Source organism: Miscanthus floridulus, chromosome 7 (assembly GCF_019320115.1).
Source record: "Miscanthus floridulus cultivar M001 chromosome 7, ASM1932011v1, whole genome shotgun sequence".
Classification (NCBI taxonomy): Eukaryota; Viridiplantae; Streptophyta; class Magnoliopsida; order Poales; family Poaceae; genus Miscanthus; species Miscanthus floridulus.
This window is the reverse complement of record NC_089586.1, coordinates 20,162,049-20,179,954: the sequence shown is the minus strand read 5'-3', so window position 1 is coordinate 20,179,954 and position 17,906 is coordinate 20,162,049. Positions and strand designations below refer to the sequence as shown.

General features: G+C 48.8%; 1 protein-coding gene, 1 long non-coding RNA gene and 1 other non-coding gene across 4 annotated transcripts; all 3 read left to right on the top strand.

Annotated features, from left to right (window-relative positions):
• The first annotated feature begins 614 nt into the window (after positions 1 to 614).
• LOC136462747 (protein SCO1 homolog 1, mitochondrial-like) lies at positions 615 to 5,294 on the top strand. 2 transcript variants are annotated; one of them, XM_066461797.1, is made up of 7 exons: positions 615 to 897; positions 1,007 to 1,492; positions 1,644 to 1,734; positions 3,612 to 3,824; positions 4,121 to 4,210; positions 4,343 to 4,475; positions 4,874 to 5,294. In XM_066461797.1, exons 2-7 carry the CDS (start codon positions 1,151 to 1,153, stop codon positions 4,977 to 4,979), a joined length of 975 nt encoding a protein of 324 aa, XP_066317894.1. In that variant the 5' UTR covers positions 615 to 897; positions 1,007 to 1,150; the 3' UTR covers positions 4,980 to 5,294. The 2 variants fall into 2 exon arrangements, with proteins under 2 accessions (XP_066317894.1, XP_066317893.1); XM_066461796.1 differs by lacking the exon at positions 615 to 897 and having other exon boundaries at positions 909 to 1,492.
• Positions 619 to 815, top strand: LOC136468171 (U2 spliceosomal RNA). The gene has a single exon (XR_010761708.1). It is a non-coding gene; the product is annotated as a U2 spliceosomal RNA (small nuclear RNA).
• A 6,045-nt stretch (positions 5,295 to 11,339) lies between the features above and the next one.
• Positions 11,340 to 12,098, top strand: LOC136462746 (uncharacterized). The gene is made up of 2 exons (XR_010760802.1): positions 11,340 to 11,813; positions 11,884 to 12,098. It is a non-coding gene; the product is annotated as an uncharacterized lncRNA (long non-coding RNA).
• The last annotated feature ends 5,808 nt before the right edge of the window (positions 12,099 to 17,906 follow it).

Here is a 17,906-nt window from a genome sequence, read left to right as displayed (position 1 = left end):
GGGATTCTCGTTTTTACATTGAGAAACGCAATTATAAGCGGAAACAAACCGTGCTGGTAGCCCTAGACACCTGGAGTCCGTATAGTACGAGCTCGATGCCTAAAGCAATAATGCTGAACTTAGATTGGGAAATACTGAGATGATTCCTAAAGCAATAAGGCTTAAACTAGCTTGGAAAATGCTGAGATGTTGATGCAATAAACCTATATAAAGTTTTACAAGTCAGTCAAGTAACTTGAGCTTAGGAACCATCGTTAAGACAAAGTGAGTCAGTAACTCGAGCTTAGGAACCATCGTTAGGATCGTCGCTTCCTCGGTTGGTGATTATCATCTCGTTGCAACTGAGAGAGCAGATGAGGGAAAATCGGATCGGAGTCCATCCTGTCCTACGGAGTACTAGTGCAGAAGGCGACCTGCTGGGCTGTCCGAGCAGCGTGGGCTGCAACCTTCGTAATGGGCCGCGAGAAGACATCCAACTTCGAACGGCTGAGCCACAGCTGCGCTCCGCAGCTCCGCCCCGCTTCCAGTTCCCCAGCAGATAGGACCACCTCGCTAGCTGAAGGCGGGTGAGGCGGTCGAACGAGCTATAAAAGAAGGCGCAGGGCTCCGTCCCAACTCATACCTTTCTCGGCCTTTTGGCTAAGATCAAGTGTAGTATCTGTTCTTATCAGTTTAATATCTGATATGTGGGCCATGTGCCCACTTCGATATTAAATTTATTTTTTGTGGGGGAGGGGCCACCACAGTGGCTTGCCACTGGGCCCCTCGAGCGTCGCCCAGCCGTTGCACTGCTGGCAGGGCCTGGCGCACCCCAACCAATACCAAATTGAACTTAAAAGTTTAGTTGGGCTGAAAAAGTCAAATTAGCCTTTGTTCATGCAGGGCTTAAGATATCAAGTTAAGCTAAACTCTAGTGATGTTGTAAAGCTAAATTTGAGTGAAATGATTTCTAGAATTAATAAGGTTGTAATGCGTGTTCCTAATTCGTTTATTTGTGACATCTCAGCGCGAAACCACTCGATAGATAGAAAAGCCCCTCAAAACCCACGGCGCCGCCGCAGCCGCGTTCGCGAGCTCGCGGAGACGAGCACCCCGTTTCCCGCAGCAGAAGCAATTCCCGATCCGGCGAGGTGCCGCGAGTGAGGCGGCGATGAGAGGCCGCGCGTCCCATCTCCGCACGCTCCTCTCGCGAGCGCTCTCTCCCAGCCTCCCCCCTCCTGGTCGCGCTCTGCCTCAGGTACTCGGCGGCTCTCCCCCGTCCTCCTTCGAGCGATGGATCTCCGCTCGCCCTTGTGGGAGTGGCGCTGAGATGTTCGGAGCTGGGTTCCTGGGGCGCGCGCGCTTCTTCGCCAGCGACGCCTCGGCTGCGACGCAGGGCGGGTCGAAGCCCCCTGCACCGCCTCCGGCGGGCAGTGCGGGCGGCGAGGGAGGGGGTGGTGGCCAGTCTGGGAAATCTGAGCAAGCGGACGCCGGAAAAGCCGTCCGCGGAGGGGTGAGTCATGGATTGCAGTACCAAATGCTACTTGATCCTTCCTTATGCAGGGCAATTAAACGTGATTTCTCTAAAATGTTTTATATGGCACGAAACCTTGTTTCTAGACTGTTAGGTCATTTTTATTTATGCACTTGCTACTTCCTTGCAGCCGGTGTCTTGGCTCAGTTTTCTACTACTGCTCGTGACTGGAGGAGGGATAATTGTGTACTACGACAAAGAAAAGAAGCGTCACATTGAAGGTAGATTACTATGGTGAGTTGTTGTTTGCTGTTATGCTGGCACTGCATTTAGCGGTGCATAGGAAGATCTTTCAATGTCTTTGTTGTACCAAGGCATATTGGATGTGGAGTAAATACCAAAATCAGTTAGCCAAACCGAAAAGTTTATGTTGGCAATCAGTAAACAAATCTTAGGTGTTTAGGTGGATAGTTTGCATGGGTTCAGTCCAGTAACTAGGTGTTTCCAAAGTTATTTCAAGTGGTAGTTCAATCTAGTGTATATCTCCACTTTACCATATCTGCTGTTTCATATAACTATTGAACTGTCTAATCCTGAATTCGTATGCTTGAGTCCACTCAAAATATCTTCTAAAATGTTATGCCATGGCTATTCGGGATGTTGCTCTGGAAACAAAGGTTTCTGTGGCCTGTGGGTGTTGTTTCGACATGCACCCTTGTGTCTTCAAGTGTCATGCTGGTGGTCAACTGTTAGATGTAAAATGAAATTGAAATTGTAGATGTGTAGTGTATCAGCTTCTCTGTCACTAATTCCCAATGTTAATAGCTTCTGATTTGGCTTCATGAATGTTGCACCTGGCTACATACAACATACCTACTTACTAAAACATGATGCTTCTGGAATGCATTATTCACACAATCAACACATTGTCTCATGTTTATTGTTATGTCCACTTATTATGAGTGCTGAACTAGGAATTTTAGAGCTTTTATCTATTCTTCAAGAACCTACTTTTCATGTCTAGCATTGTCTATCTCAGCGTTTTCATATAAAAACATCTCCAGCAGATCCCCTTTCCTTAAAAAAAATGTATTGGGGGAGCTGAGTTTTTCCCTCTTGCTCCAACAGATCCCCCTTCGCATCCCTTTTTAATGGTGACCACCAATATTTCGCGCTAACTCCCCTCAAATAGAGGGAAAGATGGACCTTTCCCAATAGCTCCCCCATTCCCCAATTACCGTATTAGTGATTTGCAAAAGCATCTCCCCAATAAATGTAGAAGACAATATCGGTGCACCCCAATATACAACTCTATTGGGGGAGTTGTATTGGTGATTTGCTAGAAACTCCCTTCCATAAAATCTCTGTTGAGCATATACATCTCTTAAAATTCTCTTTTTAGTTTTGTTGAAAAAGATGGTTACTATCAATGAATGAAATCATTAAAGCAGGAGACACCTTACTGCATTTGTGACCTCCATGATTGAGCAATCTAAGGACCACTCTATGTTTCATACGTTCCTTGACAATCATCAATTCTTTCTTCATTGCTGTATGCAAAATGGAGAACCATAACTCAGCCAGTTGCCTAAGCTTGCCCTGCCTTACATGGCTTGCCTTTTAACAACAAATTTGGCCAGAGTCTACACTAATGAGAAAAATAGGTTAGCAATGATTCGTGTGCATTTTCATTTGTAACCACTGCTTGCATTTTCGTACTATTGTTAGCTTTTCTGTAAATACAAATGCATAGCTTTTAAGCAGTTATAAAAAAGTTGAACAGAAAACTAAGCTTGTTAAACAAACAATATAAAGGTCTCTGTTCCTCTTTCCATGCTTCCTAATGACATCAGCAAAAAGCCAGAAACCATTATAGGGACGGTGGAACCATTGTCAGAAGACTTTGTGCCAATTGTATCTTATATTGTAAACTATATTTTTGTTTTGACACCATTGCACTATGACAAAATCATTACCCTCTGGTTCAGAAACAGATGGCCATTTACTATTTTAGCGAACATTTCAAACCTTTCCCTATTTTTTTTTTCAAATGGACACGTGTCTTTTGGAAGTATTTATCTGAAGTAGGAAGGTATTAGCTCCTTGAATTCTGATAGCTGTTTATCTTGTCATTTTTTTTCTCTTCCATCTTACCCAGAATTGAAGAATCGAACAAGTGCTGTGAAGCCTGGGCAATCAGTAGGCACTGCAGCCATTGGTGGCCCATTCAAGCTTCTGAATCATGATGGAAAACCTGTTACTGAAAAGGATTTCATGGGCAAATGGACTCTGTTTTATTTTGGATTTACACACTGTCCTGACATTTGCCCAGATGAACTCCAGAAAATGGCTGCAGCGATTGACAAAATTAGTAAGTCAATTTGATTCTTTTGATCCTTGGATATAAGAATCCTCATAGATCCTGTTGTGTCTGCTTATTGTCTATCAATAATATGCATTATATTGTCACTTAGAAACTAGAAGGCATATTATTGTACGCAAATAATTGGGTAAATGGGCAAGCCAAAATGAGATGTACATATAAGGTTATGTATTTTTGTTTGACTGGACTTGGTGAAAATTTCCACTGAAGCGCCCAAGTGGACCTAGTAGATAGTTTAAGTTAAGCATATTTTTTCAGTCATTATAATATGTTCTTATATGCAGAGGAAAAGGCAAAACTGGATGTTGTGCCAGTTTTCATTACAGTTGATCCTGAAAGAGATACTGTTGAGCAGGTTCGGGACTATGTTAAAGGTGTGTGCTTGCAATTGTCCCTTAGTTCTTAATGCTTGTAATCATTCAATATTGTAGCCCTTTGATCTCTTATTATTTTGCAGTATCTTACTCTTTTGATTGCTCATTGCTGATGAACTATTTGTGATTCAGAGTTCCATCCAGATCTGATAGGACTCACGGGCACGACAGATGAAGTAAGACAAGTTGCACGTGCTTACCGAGTTTACTATATGAAGACAGAGGAGGAGGGTTCTGACTACCTTGTCGATCACTCAATTGTCATGTATGCTATTTCTAATCTCCTCCATCTTGTACAATGGCTTTGGGCATTAGCTAATTTTGATTTTGATAATGTTCTGCAATTGGGGTGGTCTAGTTCAAGTCATTTTATTATTTTAAGTTATGGCATACCTACAGCATGCAAACTAAAATGAAGAAACCCGCTAATTTGGCTATTGTTTTTTTTAACCAATTCTGAATATTATCTTGCGAGGCTCCAGTGAGTATCTAGTAGGAAATTTTGTGATATTGGATACTGTAAATTACATGCTTTTACATGCTGGCTTGTAGTTTTATCCTGCTTGAACTCATTGATGTTACTGCTATGTGCTATCATTATGATAGATTCAATACAAATATGTTCTGTCAAAACACTGACTGATTGGTTCCTCATTTTTCCAGGTACCTGATGAACCCAGAGATGAAGTTTGTCAAGTTTTATGGCAAGAACTATGATACAGATTCCCTTGCTGACGGTATCATTAAGGAAATTAAAGAGCACAAGTAACAGTAGTTGGAATGCCACTCTGCAGTGTCAGCCTTGTTTCTGAATTTCTACGAGAGTTTTGTCGAAGCAAGCAAAGACCAAATGACACAACGCAAGATCATGTGACGATAACTGCTGCTTGTTAATTTCTGATGATATTTGAATCTCGTTGCAGTTTATTTCAGCAGATTCCGGTGCACGTTTTTGTCGTGGCAAACTTCTGTGCTGACAACTTGGATTGCTGTTCATTGCTGAATGTAATTTTATTTGAATCTTCATATACCAGCTCAATATGACAAAGAGCCCATCGATTCTGAAAACCTTTTTTTTTTATTTTTCTTCTGCCCGCTCGCCGTTTGTAACGCATGGCAGGAATTTCAGGTCGAGTAAACGGGCCTACCCTCGCCTACTGATATCGGTCTACTCTCCCTCCCAAATTATACGTCGCTTTAAGTTTTTTTTGTCAAAAGTTTGATTTGATTTGTAAAAAATACGTGTAATATTTATATCTTCAAAATAAATTTATTAAAAAACTAGATTCAAAGATCTTTTCAATGATATTAATTATGTATCATAAATATTAATATTTTTTAATATATATTTTATTAAAGTTGTTTATCGGAAAGAAAAATAATAGATATTTTGAAACGGAGGGGTGGGTAACATCCGTTGAGGGCCTTTGCCTGAACGGGCCCAGTCGTTTTGTTCGGCTAGCCCTGGCAAATAAAGCGCGGTTCCCAGGTGTTTGTTTGCTATATATAATGACTTGTGGATGCGGCACCGACAAAAAAAACAATAACTATAGCTAAATTTTCATCATATTCACGCACTCACGATAAAATCTATCTACGCATCCGCATGATAAATCTGTTGGTCTATAGGATCACCGGCTCAGGCGAGTAAACCATTCAACCGATCTTGTCGAGCACCTGCTAGTGTTACCGAGCACCCATTAGCCGTGCCGACCACGAGTAGGTGTTGTCCGTGCCACGCACTACGACCAGAGCTAGAAAAAGAACAGAGAACAGAGCAAGCACGCACAATACAAGACACCAGCGTTGGCCGAAGCTCTGTCTGTGTGATGCCAAATCTGAACTCTCTTTACTGAGTTGCCGTGGCAGTCTATTTATACAACTCTATCTACCTAGTTCTAATACAGCCCATATGCTGTAACAGTAACTAGATAACATACAGGGCTGACTCTGCGCCGGCCACTGCATGGCTACAGTGCTGTAGGTGAGCCGTGCGGCGCCTGTACCTGCAGCGGCTACAGTATCACAGCAGGGGGGCTTTCGACGTCGTCTTCCCTTGCTGTGTTCACATAAGGTAACAGTAGATTAGCTAACAATCTTCCCCTAATCCTACTGCTAACCCTTGTACCCCCTCCATGCCGATCATCTCCTTCAGCTCCATGAGTCGAAGTCGTCTGAGCGGCTTGGTGAGGACGTCTGCGAGTTGCCAACCAGTTTCGACGAACTCGATGACGATCTGCCCCCATCAACACAGTCCCTTAGAAAGTAGAACTTTACGTCGATGTGTTTACTCCGGTCGTGCAGAACCAGATTCTTCGCGAGGGCGATGGCGGGCTGGTTGTCCACCATCAGTGCTGGTGGGTGAGCTTCCACACCGGTTAGCTCGCCTAGCAGCCGGCGTAGCCACACAACTTGGCACGCCGCTGTGGCTGCCGCTACGTACTCTGCCTCGCATGTAGATAGCGCCACCACCTTCTGTTTCAGCGACAGCCATGAAATTGGGCCGACCCGAGGAAGACGAGCACACCAGAGGTGCTCCGTCGTCCGTCGATGTCCCCCGCCATGTCTGCATCGCTGAACATCATGAGCTGCAGCCTACTCTCGTCGATCTTTGGGAAGATGATCCCATGATTCACCGTCCCCTTGACATAGCGCAGTAGCCGCTTCGCCGTAGCCCAGTGATCCTCTCTGGGATCCTCCATTAAGCGACTGACGCAGCCCACGATGAACGCAATGTCCGGCCTCGTGTGGACTAGGTAGCGTAGACCGCCAACGATGCTCCGGTAGAGTGTTGCATCCACCTTCGCCGCGGTACTAGCCTTCGTCAGCTTCAGCCGCTCCTCCATCGGAGTCATGCATGGCTTGCACTCCACCATGCCACTCCTCTCCAACAGCTTGGAGGCATACACGCTCTGACTAAGCGTGAGTTCCTCCTTCCCCTGTCTCACCTCGATGCCGAGGTAGTAGGAGAGTGCGCCGAGATCGCTTATTTGAAAACGGGCTGCCATCTCGCGTTTGAAGCTGTTGATGTCCTCCGTGCGCACGCCGGTGACGATTAAGTCATCCACATACACGCCAACCATGAGCTCTTCCGTCCCCTGTTGTCACGTGTAGAGCGCGTGCTCGGTTGCGCACCTTTGAAACCCAAGCTCGCCCAGCGTGGCGTCAAGCTTGGCGTTCCATGCTCGAGGGGCTTGCCGCAGCCCATAGAGCGCCTTGCGCAGTCGGAGCACCCTGTGCTCCTCTCCCTTGACGGCGAACCCTAGAGGTTGCCTGACGAAGACTGTTTCCGCCAGCTCGCCGTTGAGGAAGGCTGATTTAACGTCCAAATGATGGACGCGCCAGTCTTTTGCTGCTGCTAAGGCTAGTAGCAAATGAACTGACTCCATGCACGCTACTGGTGCAAAGACCTCCTCGAAGTCGATGCCCTCGCATTGAACAAAGCCTCGGGTGATGAGGCGCGCCTTGTGCTTGACAATGGCGCTGAGCTCGTCCCTTTTAACCTTGTACACCCACTTCTAGCTGATCGGACGACATCCTAGAGGTGGATCGACGAGCTGCCAAGTCTCGTTTTCTACGACCGCCTTCATCTCCTCCAGCATTGCCCGTCGTCAGTTTCCATCGTGCTCGGCTAGCGTGAATGTGGGTGGTTCCTCTGCGCTGACAAGTAGCAGCTCTGCGTCATTGAGCAGCCTGCCCGCCAGACTTGAGGGACCTGTGCCGCCGATGATGTCGTCCAGCCTACGGAACCGCACCTCCTCACCTTCGTGGTAGGCATCCACGAACTCAGTGATGTCACTTGGAGGTGAGGCGAACTCGATCGGCATCGATGAAGCTCCCTGTTCCGCCGAAGTACCCGACATAGCACCTGAAGTGCTCGGCACTACTTCTAGACAGCTCGTCATTACTCCTACAGTGTTTGGCCACACTGTAGGAGTGTCCAGCCTCAGTCTTGAAGTGGTCGGCACCACTGCAAGACGTCTTGGCTCCGCCACGGGAGTGCTTGGCACCTATCCTGGAGTGGTCGCCACCACAGCAGAACCTCCCGACACCACTCCTGGTGTGCTCGGCATCCCTCCAGAAGTGCACGACACTCCTCTCGGAGTGCTCGGCACTACCCCAGGAGTGCTCGACTCTACCGCCGGAGTGCTCGGCGCTCCTCCCGGAGTGCTTGGCACTTGTTCCGCAGCGTCTCCACCATCGTGGATGACCAAGTGCTCGACGACGAAGGTGTTGGTGAAGCCGCCAGCTTCCCCCATGCTCGGACTGCTCCAGTCCCATGCCGCCTCCTCGTCGAACACAACATCGCACGAGACAAGCACTTTGTCTCCACGTGGGTCATAGAGCCGGTATGCCTTGGTACCCTCCACGTAGCCCAGGAACACCATCGGTGTGCTCTTATCCTCTAGCTTGGTGAGGTTCGGCTTCGTCTTCCTGATGTGGCCGATGCAACCGAATGTCCGAAGGAATGACATGTTCAGCTTGCACCCGTACCAAGCTTCGAACGGCGTCTTGCCCGTCAGGGCCTTGGTCGGAGCGCGGTTGAGGATGAACACCGCCGTGGTCACCGCCTCTCCCTAGAACTTTGCCGGAATGCCTTTGGCCTTCATCATGGATCGGGCCATGCCAACCACCGTCTGGTTTCGCCTCTCCACGATGTCATTCTGTTGTGGCGAGTACGGCACGGTATGATGTTGCCCCACACCCTGATCCATGCCGTACGCAGCGAACTCCACCAAAGTGAATTCACCACCGCGATCAGTCCTCAACACGCGGAGCTTCTTGCCACTCTTAGCCTCCACGCGCATCTTGAACTTCTTGATCGCTGCCGCCGCTTCATCCTTGCTCGTCAGGAGTTGCAGCCACATATAGCGACTGCAATCATCCATGAGTAGGAGGAAGTACCGTCGACCACCGCATGTAGTAGGCGTGATCGGCCCACAGAGGTCGCCGTGAACGAGCTCGAGAGCTTCCTCCGCGCGATACTTGGTCGCCTTTAGGAAAGGTAGCCTCCTCGGCTTCCTGGCCAGGCAGCTGTCACACAGCTCGCCTTCGTACTTGATGTGGGGTAGTCCTCAGATCATCTTCTCTAGCCGACCAAGCGTGTTGAAGCTGAGATCCATGGTTCCTCAGAGTGCCTTGCCGCCAGGCACACCAGCTGCTCTACCTTCAGGTCGAGCAGGTACAACCAGTTCAGGGACCTCTTCACCTTAGCAAGAAGTCGCTGCTCTCGGTCCCTGATCCTAAGGACGCCGTCCTTGATCAGTATCTCGCTACCGCGCTCATCCATCTAACCAATGCTGATGATGTTGGAACGCAGCTGCGGGATGTAGTACACATCCGTTAGCGCGCGGTGCTCCCTGTTCTGGCATCTAAAGATGATGGTGCCACGCCCTTGGATAGCCACCCTTGAGCCATCACCAAACTTCACCGTACCGGTAACATCGTCGTCGAGCTCGGAGAAGGATTCCTTGGAGCCCGTCATATGGTTGCTGGCACCAAAGTCTAGATACCACCGCTGCTCTTGGTTGGCGCCCACACGCCCGAGGTGAACTTGGGCGCGCGGTTCATAGAGGTTGACGGTCTTCAGGGCCCTCCCAGGTCCTTCCACCATCGTCGCCTCCTTCTCCTCGGCCTCGACGTTGTACAGTGCACAGAACGTCGCCATTAGGATAGTGGCCTCATCCTCATCATCGGCTCGCGCCAGGTGAGCTTCAACCTTCTTCTCCTGCTTGCGATTTGGGCACTCTCATGCCTAATGGCCCATCTTCCCGCAACGTCGGTAGGCGTTGGGGTCGACCTGCTTCTTCTCCGAAGAAGCCTTGTCTCGGTGCTTGCCCTTGCCACCGCGACTGGAGGAGGCTACCTTCCCGGAGTTCCTCCGAGCAGCCCACTCCTCTTTCGTTAGCAGGAGTTTTCCGTTGTCCTTCGCTGCTATCGCCTGCTCTAGGCGCTCGTCCATCGTCCGTAGATGCTCTGTCACACCCTCAATGGTGAGGGTGGATAAGTCCAGCATCGTCTCTATGGAGAGAGCGATCTGGATGTACTTTGCCGGAATGGAGTGGAGGTACTTGGAGACCACCTCCTCTTCGTCGATGGTGACGCCATGGCTCTTCATCTTGCTGATGAGCGTCTGCAGGCGGATGGAGAAGTCTTCTTCCGTTTCACCATCCTTGAACTTGAGGAGAGCGTACTCTTGCTTCAGAAGCTGGGCCGTCGTCTTCTTTGCGCGGTTGGAACCGACGCGCATCGCTGCAATAGCCTCCCACGCCTCCTTAGCCGAGCTCTTCGCCCCCAACGACTCCCTGTACTCCGCCGGTACAGCAGCGAGGATAGCCTCCAACGCTAACATGTCATCCTCCTCATTGTCGGTGCCCTTATCAATAGCATTCCAGAGCCATTGAGCTCTAAGCTTGACCTTTATGGTCACCGACCACTCTCCATAGTTGGTGCGAGTCAGCGTCGGCCAACTGGTGCCGCTGACCTCCCGCACTGTGCGAACAACGACCTTCTCTCGTGGCTGGGCAGCCACAGCAGTGCCACTACTGTCACCCAACTCCGAATCGCCCGTCATCGCCATCGGTTAGAATGGCGACGGCACTCATACGACTTTGATATCACTTGTTGGCCCACGGGATCACCGGCTCAGGCGAGTGAACCACTCAGCCGATCTTGCCGAGCACCCGCTAGTGTTGCTGAGCACCCACTAGCCGTGCCGACCACGAGTAGGCGTTGTCCGTGCCACGCACTACGACCAGAGCTAGAAGAAGGGAGAACAGAGCAAGCACACACAATACAAGAAACCAGCGTTGGTCGAAGCCCTGTCTGTGTGATGACAAATCTGAACTCTCTTTACTGAGTTGCCGTGGTAGTCTATTTATACAACTCTATCTATCTAGTTCTAGTACAGCCCACATGCTGTAACAGTAACTAGATAACATACATGGCTGACTCTGCGCCGGTCACTGCATGGCTACAGTGCTGCAGGTGAGCCGTGCAACACCTGTACCTGCTGCGGCTACAGTATCACAGCAGGGGGCCTTTCGGCGCCGCCTTCCCTTACTGTGTTCACACTAGGTAACAGTAGATTAGCTAACAAAATGCACCTCCTTCAAATTTGCTTTAGCTCTACACCGTTGGCAGGGGCGGAGCTTCCCATAGGCAAGGTATGACGCTTGCCATACCTCAATTTCCCAGCAACTCTCCCCTCTAAATCACCCTCTACCACGAAGACTTTGAAGGGATCGCGAGCTGCTACTCTGAAGTGCTCTGAAGAAGAAGAACATGACGTCTGAAACTTTGAATGTATATTTGTTCATAGCTGAACCGGTACATGTGCCGATGTTTCATGTACCCTTCGCGCTGCATTGCGAGGCTACAACCCGTCGTCCTGCGCTTGGCCGTCATGGCATCGTGCCTTCCTGAGTTCCAATCGATCTATCCCTAATCTCTCCGTGGATCCATGACCGGTGGCCCATTGGCCCCGTGCCCGTGTAAGCATACGCGACTACGCTAGGCGGGCCGAAGAAGGCAGCAACGGAGCGACACTCGACGGCCAATGTCCCTGTCCAATTCGATCAGCCAACAGCCGATCAGGATAAGGGTAATCTAATTCTCTAATCTGATCAATTGTTTATTTTATTTGTTGTGTACTTAATGACTCGAGTTTGAAGAGGCTATGGCCGCAGCTGAAGAGGAGATGGAAAATGTCATGGCACTCGGACAGGCAGCAACGGAGATTGAAAATGACGTGGCAGCCAAGATCGAAGAGATGGAACCCGATGCACAGGTTAAACGTATTATAGCTCAGTTTTACATCTTACACTACCTAAGTAGCTATATTATCTAGTTCGGCATTTCGCCATACCTTAATTTAATTCCTTCCTCCGCCGCTGCCCGTTGGTGCCCGTGCATGGATGGTGAGATTTTGGGTCCCTCATTCGTTATTGCCTATGGTGGCCAGTGGGATGATCGAGTTGCAGCTTTGGGTTTGGTTAGCCGATCGATGCATGGGGACCCCAGACTTTCAGGCCATTGTCATAATGTGATGATGTCCTGGTTCGTGAACACCATACGTGATGACGTCCTCCAAACGTTTTCAAATTTTTACCACCGCATATGCATGTGATATCACGACATCTCGCAAAGTTTCATGATTTTCGGGATTCGTTTGAATTTTATAGAATTAAATAACCACTCGCACGCAAGTTCGCGACGTTGCCCCGTGAGCACGTTGATCGAAATTTGGAGACAGTTCCTAGATTTAGCATAAAGTGACACTAACAAACAAGAATAACATTTTTGGAATGGATCAAAACTATTATTCGATGCACCTGCAGTTCAAACCTACATTTTCCGGAAAATTGCAAGAAAACAAAATAAAGTGAAGAAATATAGCAAACAACAATGAAATTGTGCCAAATTTGAACATGTTGTTCATGGTACAAATACAAATCTAAGAAAAAAAGTTGGTGGCAAAAAACAAAAAAATTTATTTTGCCGAGTGCCAAGGTTTGGCACTCGGCAAAGTGAATATTTTGCCGAGTGCTAGCCCTAGGCACTCGGCAAAGCCAGGACAGGATTTTTTTTTAATTTTTTATTTCGCCGAGTGCCAGATCGGGGGCACTCGGCAAAATACTTTCGGGGCACTCGGCAAAGAGGTTTGAAATATAAAAAAAAACCGGACACACGCACACACACCACGCACACACCACGCACACACCACACACGCACACACACGCGCGCGCGCCCGCCCCGCCGCCGCGCCGTAGCCGCTGCGCCGCCGCCGCCGGCTCCCCACGCGCCCGCCCCGCTGGCTCCCCGGCCCGCGCGCCCGCACGCCTCGGTGAAAGGTCCTAATATGGCTAGAGGGGGGGGGGGTGAATAGCCTATTTAAAAATCTACAAATTAACTAGAGCAATTTGATTAGTATGACAAATAGCGTAATGCAAACTTGCTCTAGCTCTACAAGGGTTGCAAGCCACCTATCCAACAATTCTAGTTGCAATGATTACTTAGGCACACAAACTTGCTACTCCAAAGAGCTCAACTAGATGAATGTAAATAATAAAGCAAGCTCTCAATTCTAATTACACTAAAGAGCTTGTATCAACTAGTTTGCAAGAATGTAAATAAGGAAGTAGGGTGATTATACCGCCGTGTAGGGGATGAACCAATCACAAGATGAAGATCAAGCCAATCACCGGGAGAATGCAAATGACAAGAGACAACCGATTTTTCTCCCGAGGTTCACGTGCTTGCCAACACGCTAGTCCTCGTTGTGTCGACCAACACTTGGTGGTTCAGCGGCTAAGAGGTGTTTCACAAACCTCGTCCACACGATAGGACACCGCAAGAACCGACCCACAAGTGAGGTAACTCAATGACACGAGCAATTTACTAGAGTTACCTTTCGGCACTCCGCCGGGGAAGGTACAACTCCCCTCACAATCACTGAAGGCGGCCATGAACAATCACCAACTCGTGTCGATCCTTCACTGCTGCTCCAACTATCTAGGTGGTGGCAACCACCAAGAGAAACAAGCGAAATCCGCAGCGCAACACGAATACCAAGTGCCTCTAGATGCAATCACTCAAGCAATGCACTTGGATTCTCTCCCGATCTCACAATGATGATGGATCAATGATGGAGATGAGTGGGAGGGCTTTAGCTAAGCTCACAAGGATGCTATGTCAATGAAAATGTGCAAGAGTTATCCTTTGAGCCGACCATGGGGCTATAAATAGAGCCCCCATCAAATAGAGCCGTTATACCCCTTCACTGGGCAAAACGCGCTCTGACCGGACGCTCCGGTCATACTGACCGGACGCTGGCCCTTAGCGTCCGGTCACCCGATGGACGCCACGCGTCACCTGCTTCAAACGCTGTTCGTCAGATTTCAACGGCTACGAAGCTGACCGAACGCTCCGGTCAAAATTGACTGGACAATGAAGCTCCAGCGTCCGGTCGTTTCCAGTAAGCTCCCCGAGGCATGTTTTTTCGACCAGACGCGTCCGGTCCACCTTGACCGGACGCAGACCAGCGTTCGGTGCTCAACCCTAGCGACTGTGCCGTCTGACAGCTCGACCGGACGCAGCCCTTCAGCGTCCGATCGCTGAGTGACCCAGCGTCCGGTCAGTAGACCGACGCCAGCATCATTTCGACCAACTCCATTTCAACTCTAACTTCTTCACCCTTGCTCAAGTGTGCCAACCACCAAGAATTTTGCATCCGGCGCAATAGAAAATAGACATTTCATTTTCCCGAAAGCGCCGAATCCCGCCGAGCTTGTTTTTCTCTTTCTTCTTTTCCAAGTTGCATTTGACCATCACCATGCCATCACCATTGTCATGATCTTCGCCATTGCATCATCACTTGGAGTGGTGCTACCTATCTCATAATCATCTTGATAAACTAGGTTAGCACTTAGGGTTTCATCAATTAACCAAAACCAAACTAGAGCTTTCAGCGGGTGGTGTGTTCACGGGAAGTTCCCATGCCCAATATGCAAGGCAGGTGTGAGGTTCACTTGGCTAAAGAGTAGTGGCAAGTTTTCTTCATTCGACCAACATCGTCAGTTCCTCCCCCTTAACCATCCATTCAGACGAGACATCAAGAACTTCACGAAAGGTGTTAAGGTCACCGATCCTGTACCTCAGATGATGATCGCTACCGAGATCCGCGTTGAGATAGAGGCTCTCAAAGTTGATAAAGAGAAAGGCCGTTTTGATGGATATGGTCAGTACCACATGTGGACTCATAAATCGGGCTTGACTAGGCTTCCCTATTTCAATGATCTTCTTCTTCCACACAACATTGATTTAATGCACATAGAGAAGAATATCGCCGAGGTGCTTTGGGGAACACTCATGGACACAGAAAAGTCAAAGGACAATGTTAAGGCAAGAGTGGACCTGGCAGCACTGTGCGATAGACCAAAGCAAGTGATGAAGACTCCCACGCCTGGCAAGAAATGGAAAAGGACTTCGGTCAATTTCGTTTTGAAGAAGGACCAAAGGAGGGAAGTATGTCAGTGGGTTCAGTCGTTAATGTTCCCTGATGGGTATGTGACGAATCTGAGGAGGGGAGTGAACGTGTCCACTTGCCGAGTGTTAGGGATGAAGAGTCATGACTTCCACATATGGATTGAGCGGCTCCTTCTAGCGATGACCAAAGGTTTTGTCCCCGAGCATGTGTGGCGCGTCCTAGCAGAGTTGAGCTATTTCTTCCGCCAGCTTTGTGCCAAGGAGCTATCTCGGGCCGTGATTGATGACTTAGAGAAAGTGGCACCTATGTTGCTCTATAAGATGGAGAAGATCTTCCCACCCAGCTTCTTCCTCTCAATGCAGCATCTGATTTTGCACCTGCCTCATGAGGCATGAATGGGGGGGCCGTGCAAGCCTGTTGGTGCTATCCAATCGAGATATGTCTAAAGGTTCTTCGGAAAAAGTGTAGAAATAAAGCCAGAATTGAGGCATCCATGGCAGAGGCATTCATTCTTGAGGAGGTGTCAAACTTCACAACATCATACTATAAGGATAGCCTTCCCAGCGTGCACAATCCAATCCCTCGTTACAACACCGACGAGAGGTCATCAAATCTCAGCCTTTTCAAAGGTCAACTTGGCAGGGCAAGCGCTTCGAGCACCAAGACCTTGCGGAATGATGAGTGGCGCACTATCATGTTGTATGTGTTGTTGAACCTTGATGAAGTGAACCCTTATGTGCAGTAAGTTCTCAATGAGCCTATTACATACGCCGTCACTATCGTCTATCTATCTAACCCCCTTGTCTCTTGCTTTTCAGGGAATTTTTGAATACATACTGGATAGGAAATAGGGATCCTTCCCTTCAAGAACAAGATAGTCTTCTCAAAGATGGTGTGCCCGATTTCATTTCATGGTTCGAAAAGAAGGTACCATCCAATTTACATCGTTCCATCTGTGACATCCCACTTTGCTCCTACGAGTGAGTAATGATCTATCCACCCTCACCTTATAGGCACGCACGGATGTGGAAATGGATGAAGAGTTTAAACAGGTTGTCAAAGGCTTCCCCTATAGGGTCAAGTCATTCACCGTATATGATGTGAATGGCTATCGCTTCCACACAAGAAGCCACGAGCTCAGTCGGCCCAATCGAAAAACCATGAATACTAGAGTTCGTATGCCCGGCACCGATGACCACGACTACTACGGCATAGTCAAAGAAATATATGAGCTCAACTTTGAGCTTCACGAAGGTCATAAGCCAGTCATATTCAAATGCCATTGGTTCGATCCCAATGTCACGAGAAGAGCCCCTGAGATTGGACAAGTTGAAATTCGACAAGATTCCCTCTATCAAGGAGACGATGTCTATATTGTGGCTCAACAGGCCACACAAGTTTATTATCTTCCATGGGCGTGCCAAAAAGATCCCACTCTTGAGGGTTGGTACCTTGCACAGTTGGTATCACCGCATGGCAAAGTGCCTGTCCTAAACGATGAGGATTACAACTTTGACCCAAACACATATACAGGGAGTTCTATCAACCCGAGGGGCTAGATGGCACGTTTGACATAGACATGTTTTCGCTGATGGGCATGAAAGTAGACAATGACATTGATGAGGACGATGGAGATGAGGACGATGGAGAAGAGGTGCAAAATGCCAAAGACTTAGCACTGCTTGAGCGATTACGGTTTGGTGTTGCCATTGATGACAACGATGGAGATGAGCCAGAAATGTTAGACAATATTGATAGTGATGACGACACTTATGATCCAGCCACTGCCGATCCTGAAGATTATTTCTAATTCATGTAATACTATATTATTATTATTCTCTAGTTATGTTTTGTTCATTTTGCATCTCTATATTTGTCTATATTGTGCTAACTGGTTTACTCTTTGTATTTGCAGGCACTCGACAAAATGCCGGGCGGAAGGCGAACCCGGACCTGCAACTCGCTCTACATGAGGATGACTCAGGAGGTGGAGGCGTCGGCGAGGAGCCGTCTGGCCCGCCGCCCCCGCGACCATCAGAGGAGGGCGGTGCAGTTGTCTGCCGTCCCCCCGCCCGAGGAGGACCGAACGACGACCACTGACGACGAGGACCAGCAGCTAGCCCCCCAAACAGGAGGGGGTGACACTTCCTCTGGGGGGGTGGCGGGGGGGTCCACTTCGAGCACCTCATCAGTACCGTACTTGCGTGGGTCCTCGCAGCTCCCGGCATGGCCGATCCCATTTTAGAGGAGGCCGGTGATTCGTCCCAAGGGCGACAAGTAAGTATCCGTTCATTTTGCATCTCTTCTTGTTCATATGCTGAAAACTGAACTGCGGACTAACAATTCTTCTTACTGACTCCTGTAGGAACTAGGAACTTGTGTCCGGGGGCGATCATCGGCAGTGCAATGGGATCCTCGGCGGCCTAATCCGCCTACACTACCCTGGTTTGGTCACCCACGCCTAGGTTGAGTCACCTCCCTGGACGTGGGACCACTTCAACTCCGCCATGGACGCCGTGTACGGCACCGTATAGGAGCGGATCAGGCATGAGTTCTGGGTGAGTCTATATCACACTACATTGCTCAATACTATGAATTCATTAGACGTTCTTGAAATAATGAAAGGACACATGATGTCTGTATGTAGGACTTCTTCACGTTGGAGGAGGGGCATGACCCTGTCTGGGTGATGAAGGTGTAGGACAGGGC

What these genes read in the sequence shown, in the direction of transcription:
- LOC136462747 (XM_066461797.1), top strand. Translation starts at nt 1,151, where the DNA reads ATGAGAGGCCGCGCGTCCCATCTCCGCACGCTCCTCTCGCGAGCGCTC. An exon ending in GAAAAGCCGTCCGCGGAGGG is followed by an intron (nt 1,493 to 1,643) that starts GTGAGTCATGGA and finishes ACTTCCTTGCAG; the next exon opens with CCGGTGTCTTGGCTCAGTTT. An exon ending in GGTTCGGGACTATGTTAAAG is followed by an intron (nt 4,211 to 4,342) that starts GTGTGTGCTTGC and finishes TTTGTGATTCAG; the next exon opens with AGTTCCATCCAGATCTGATA.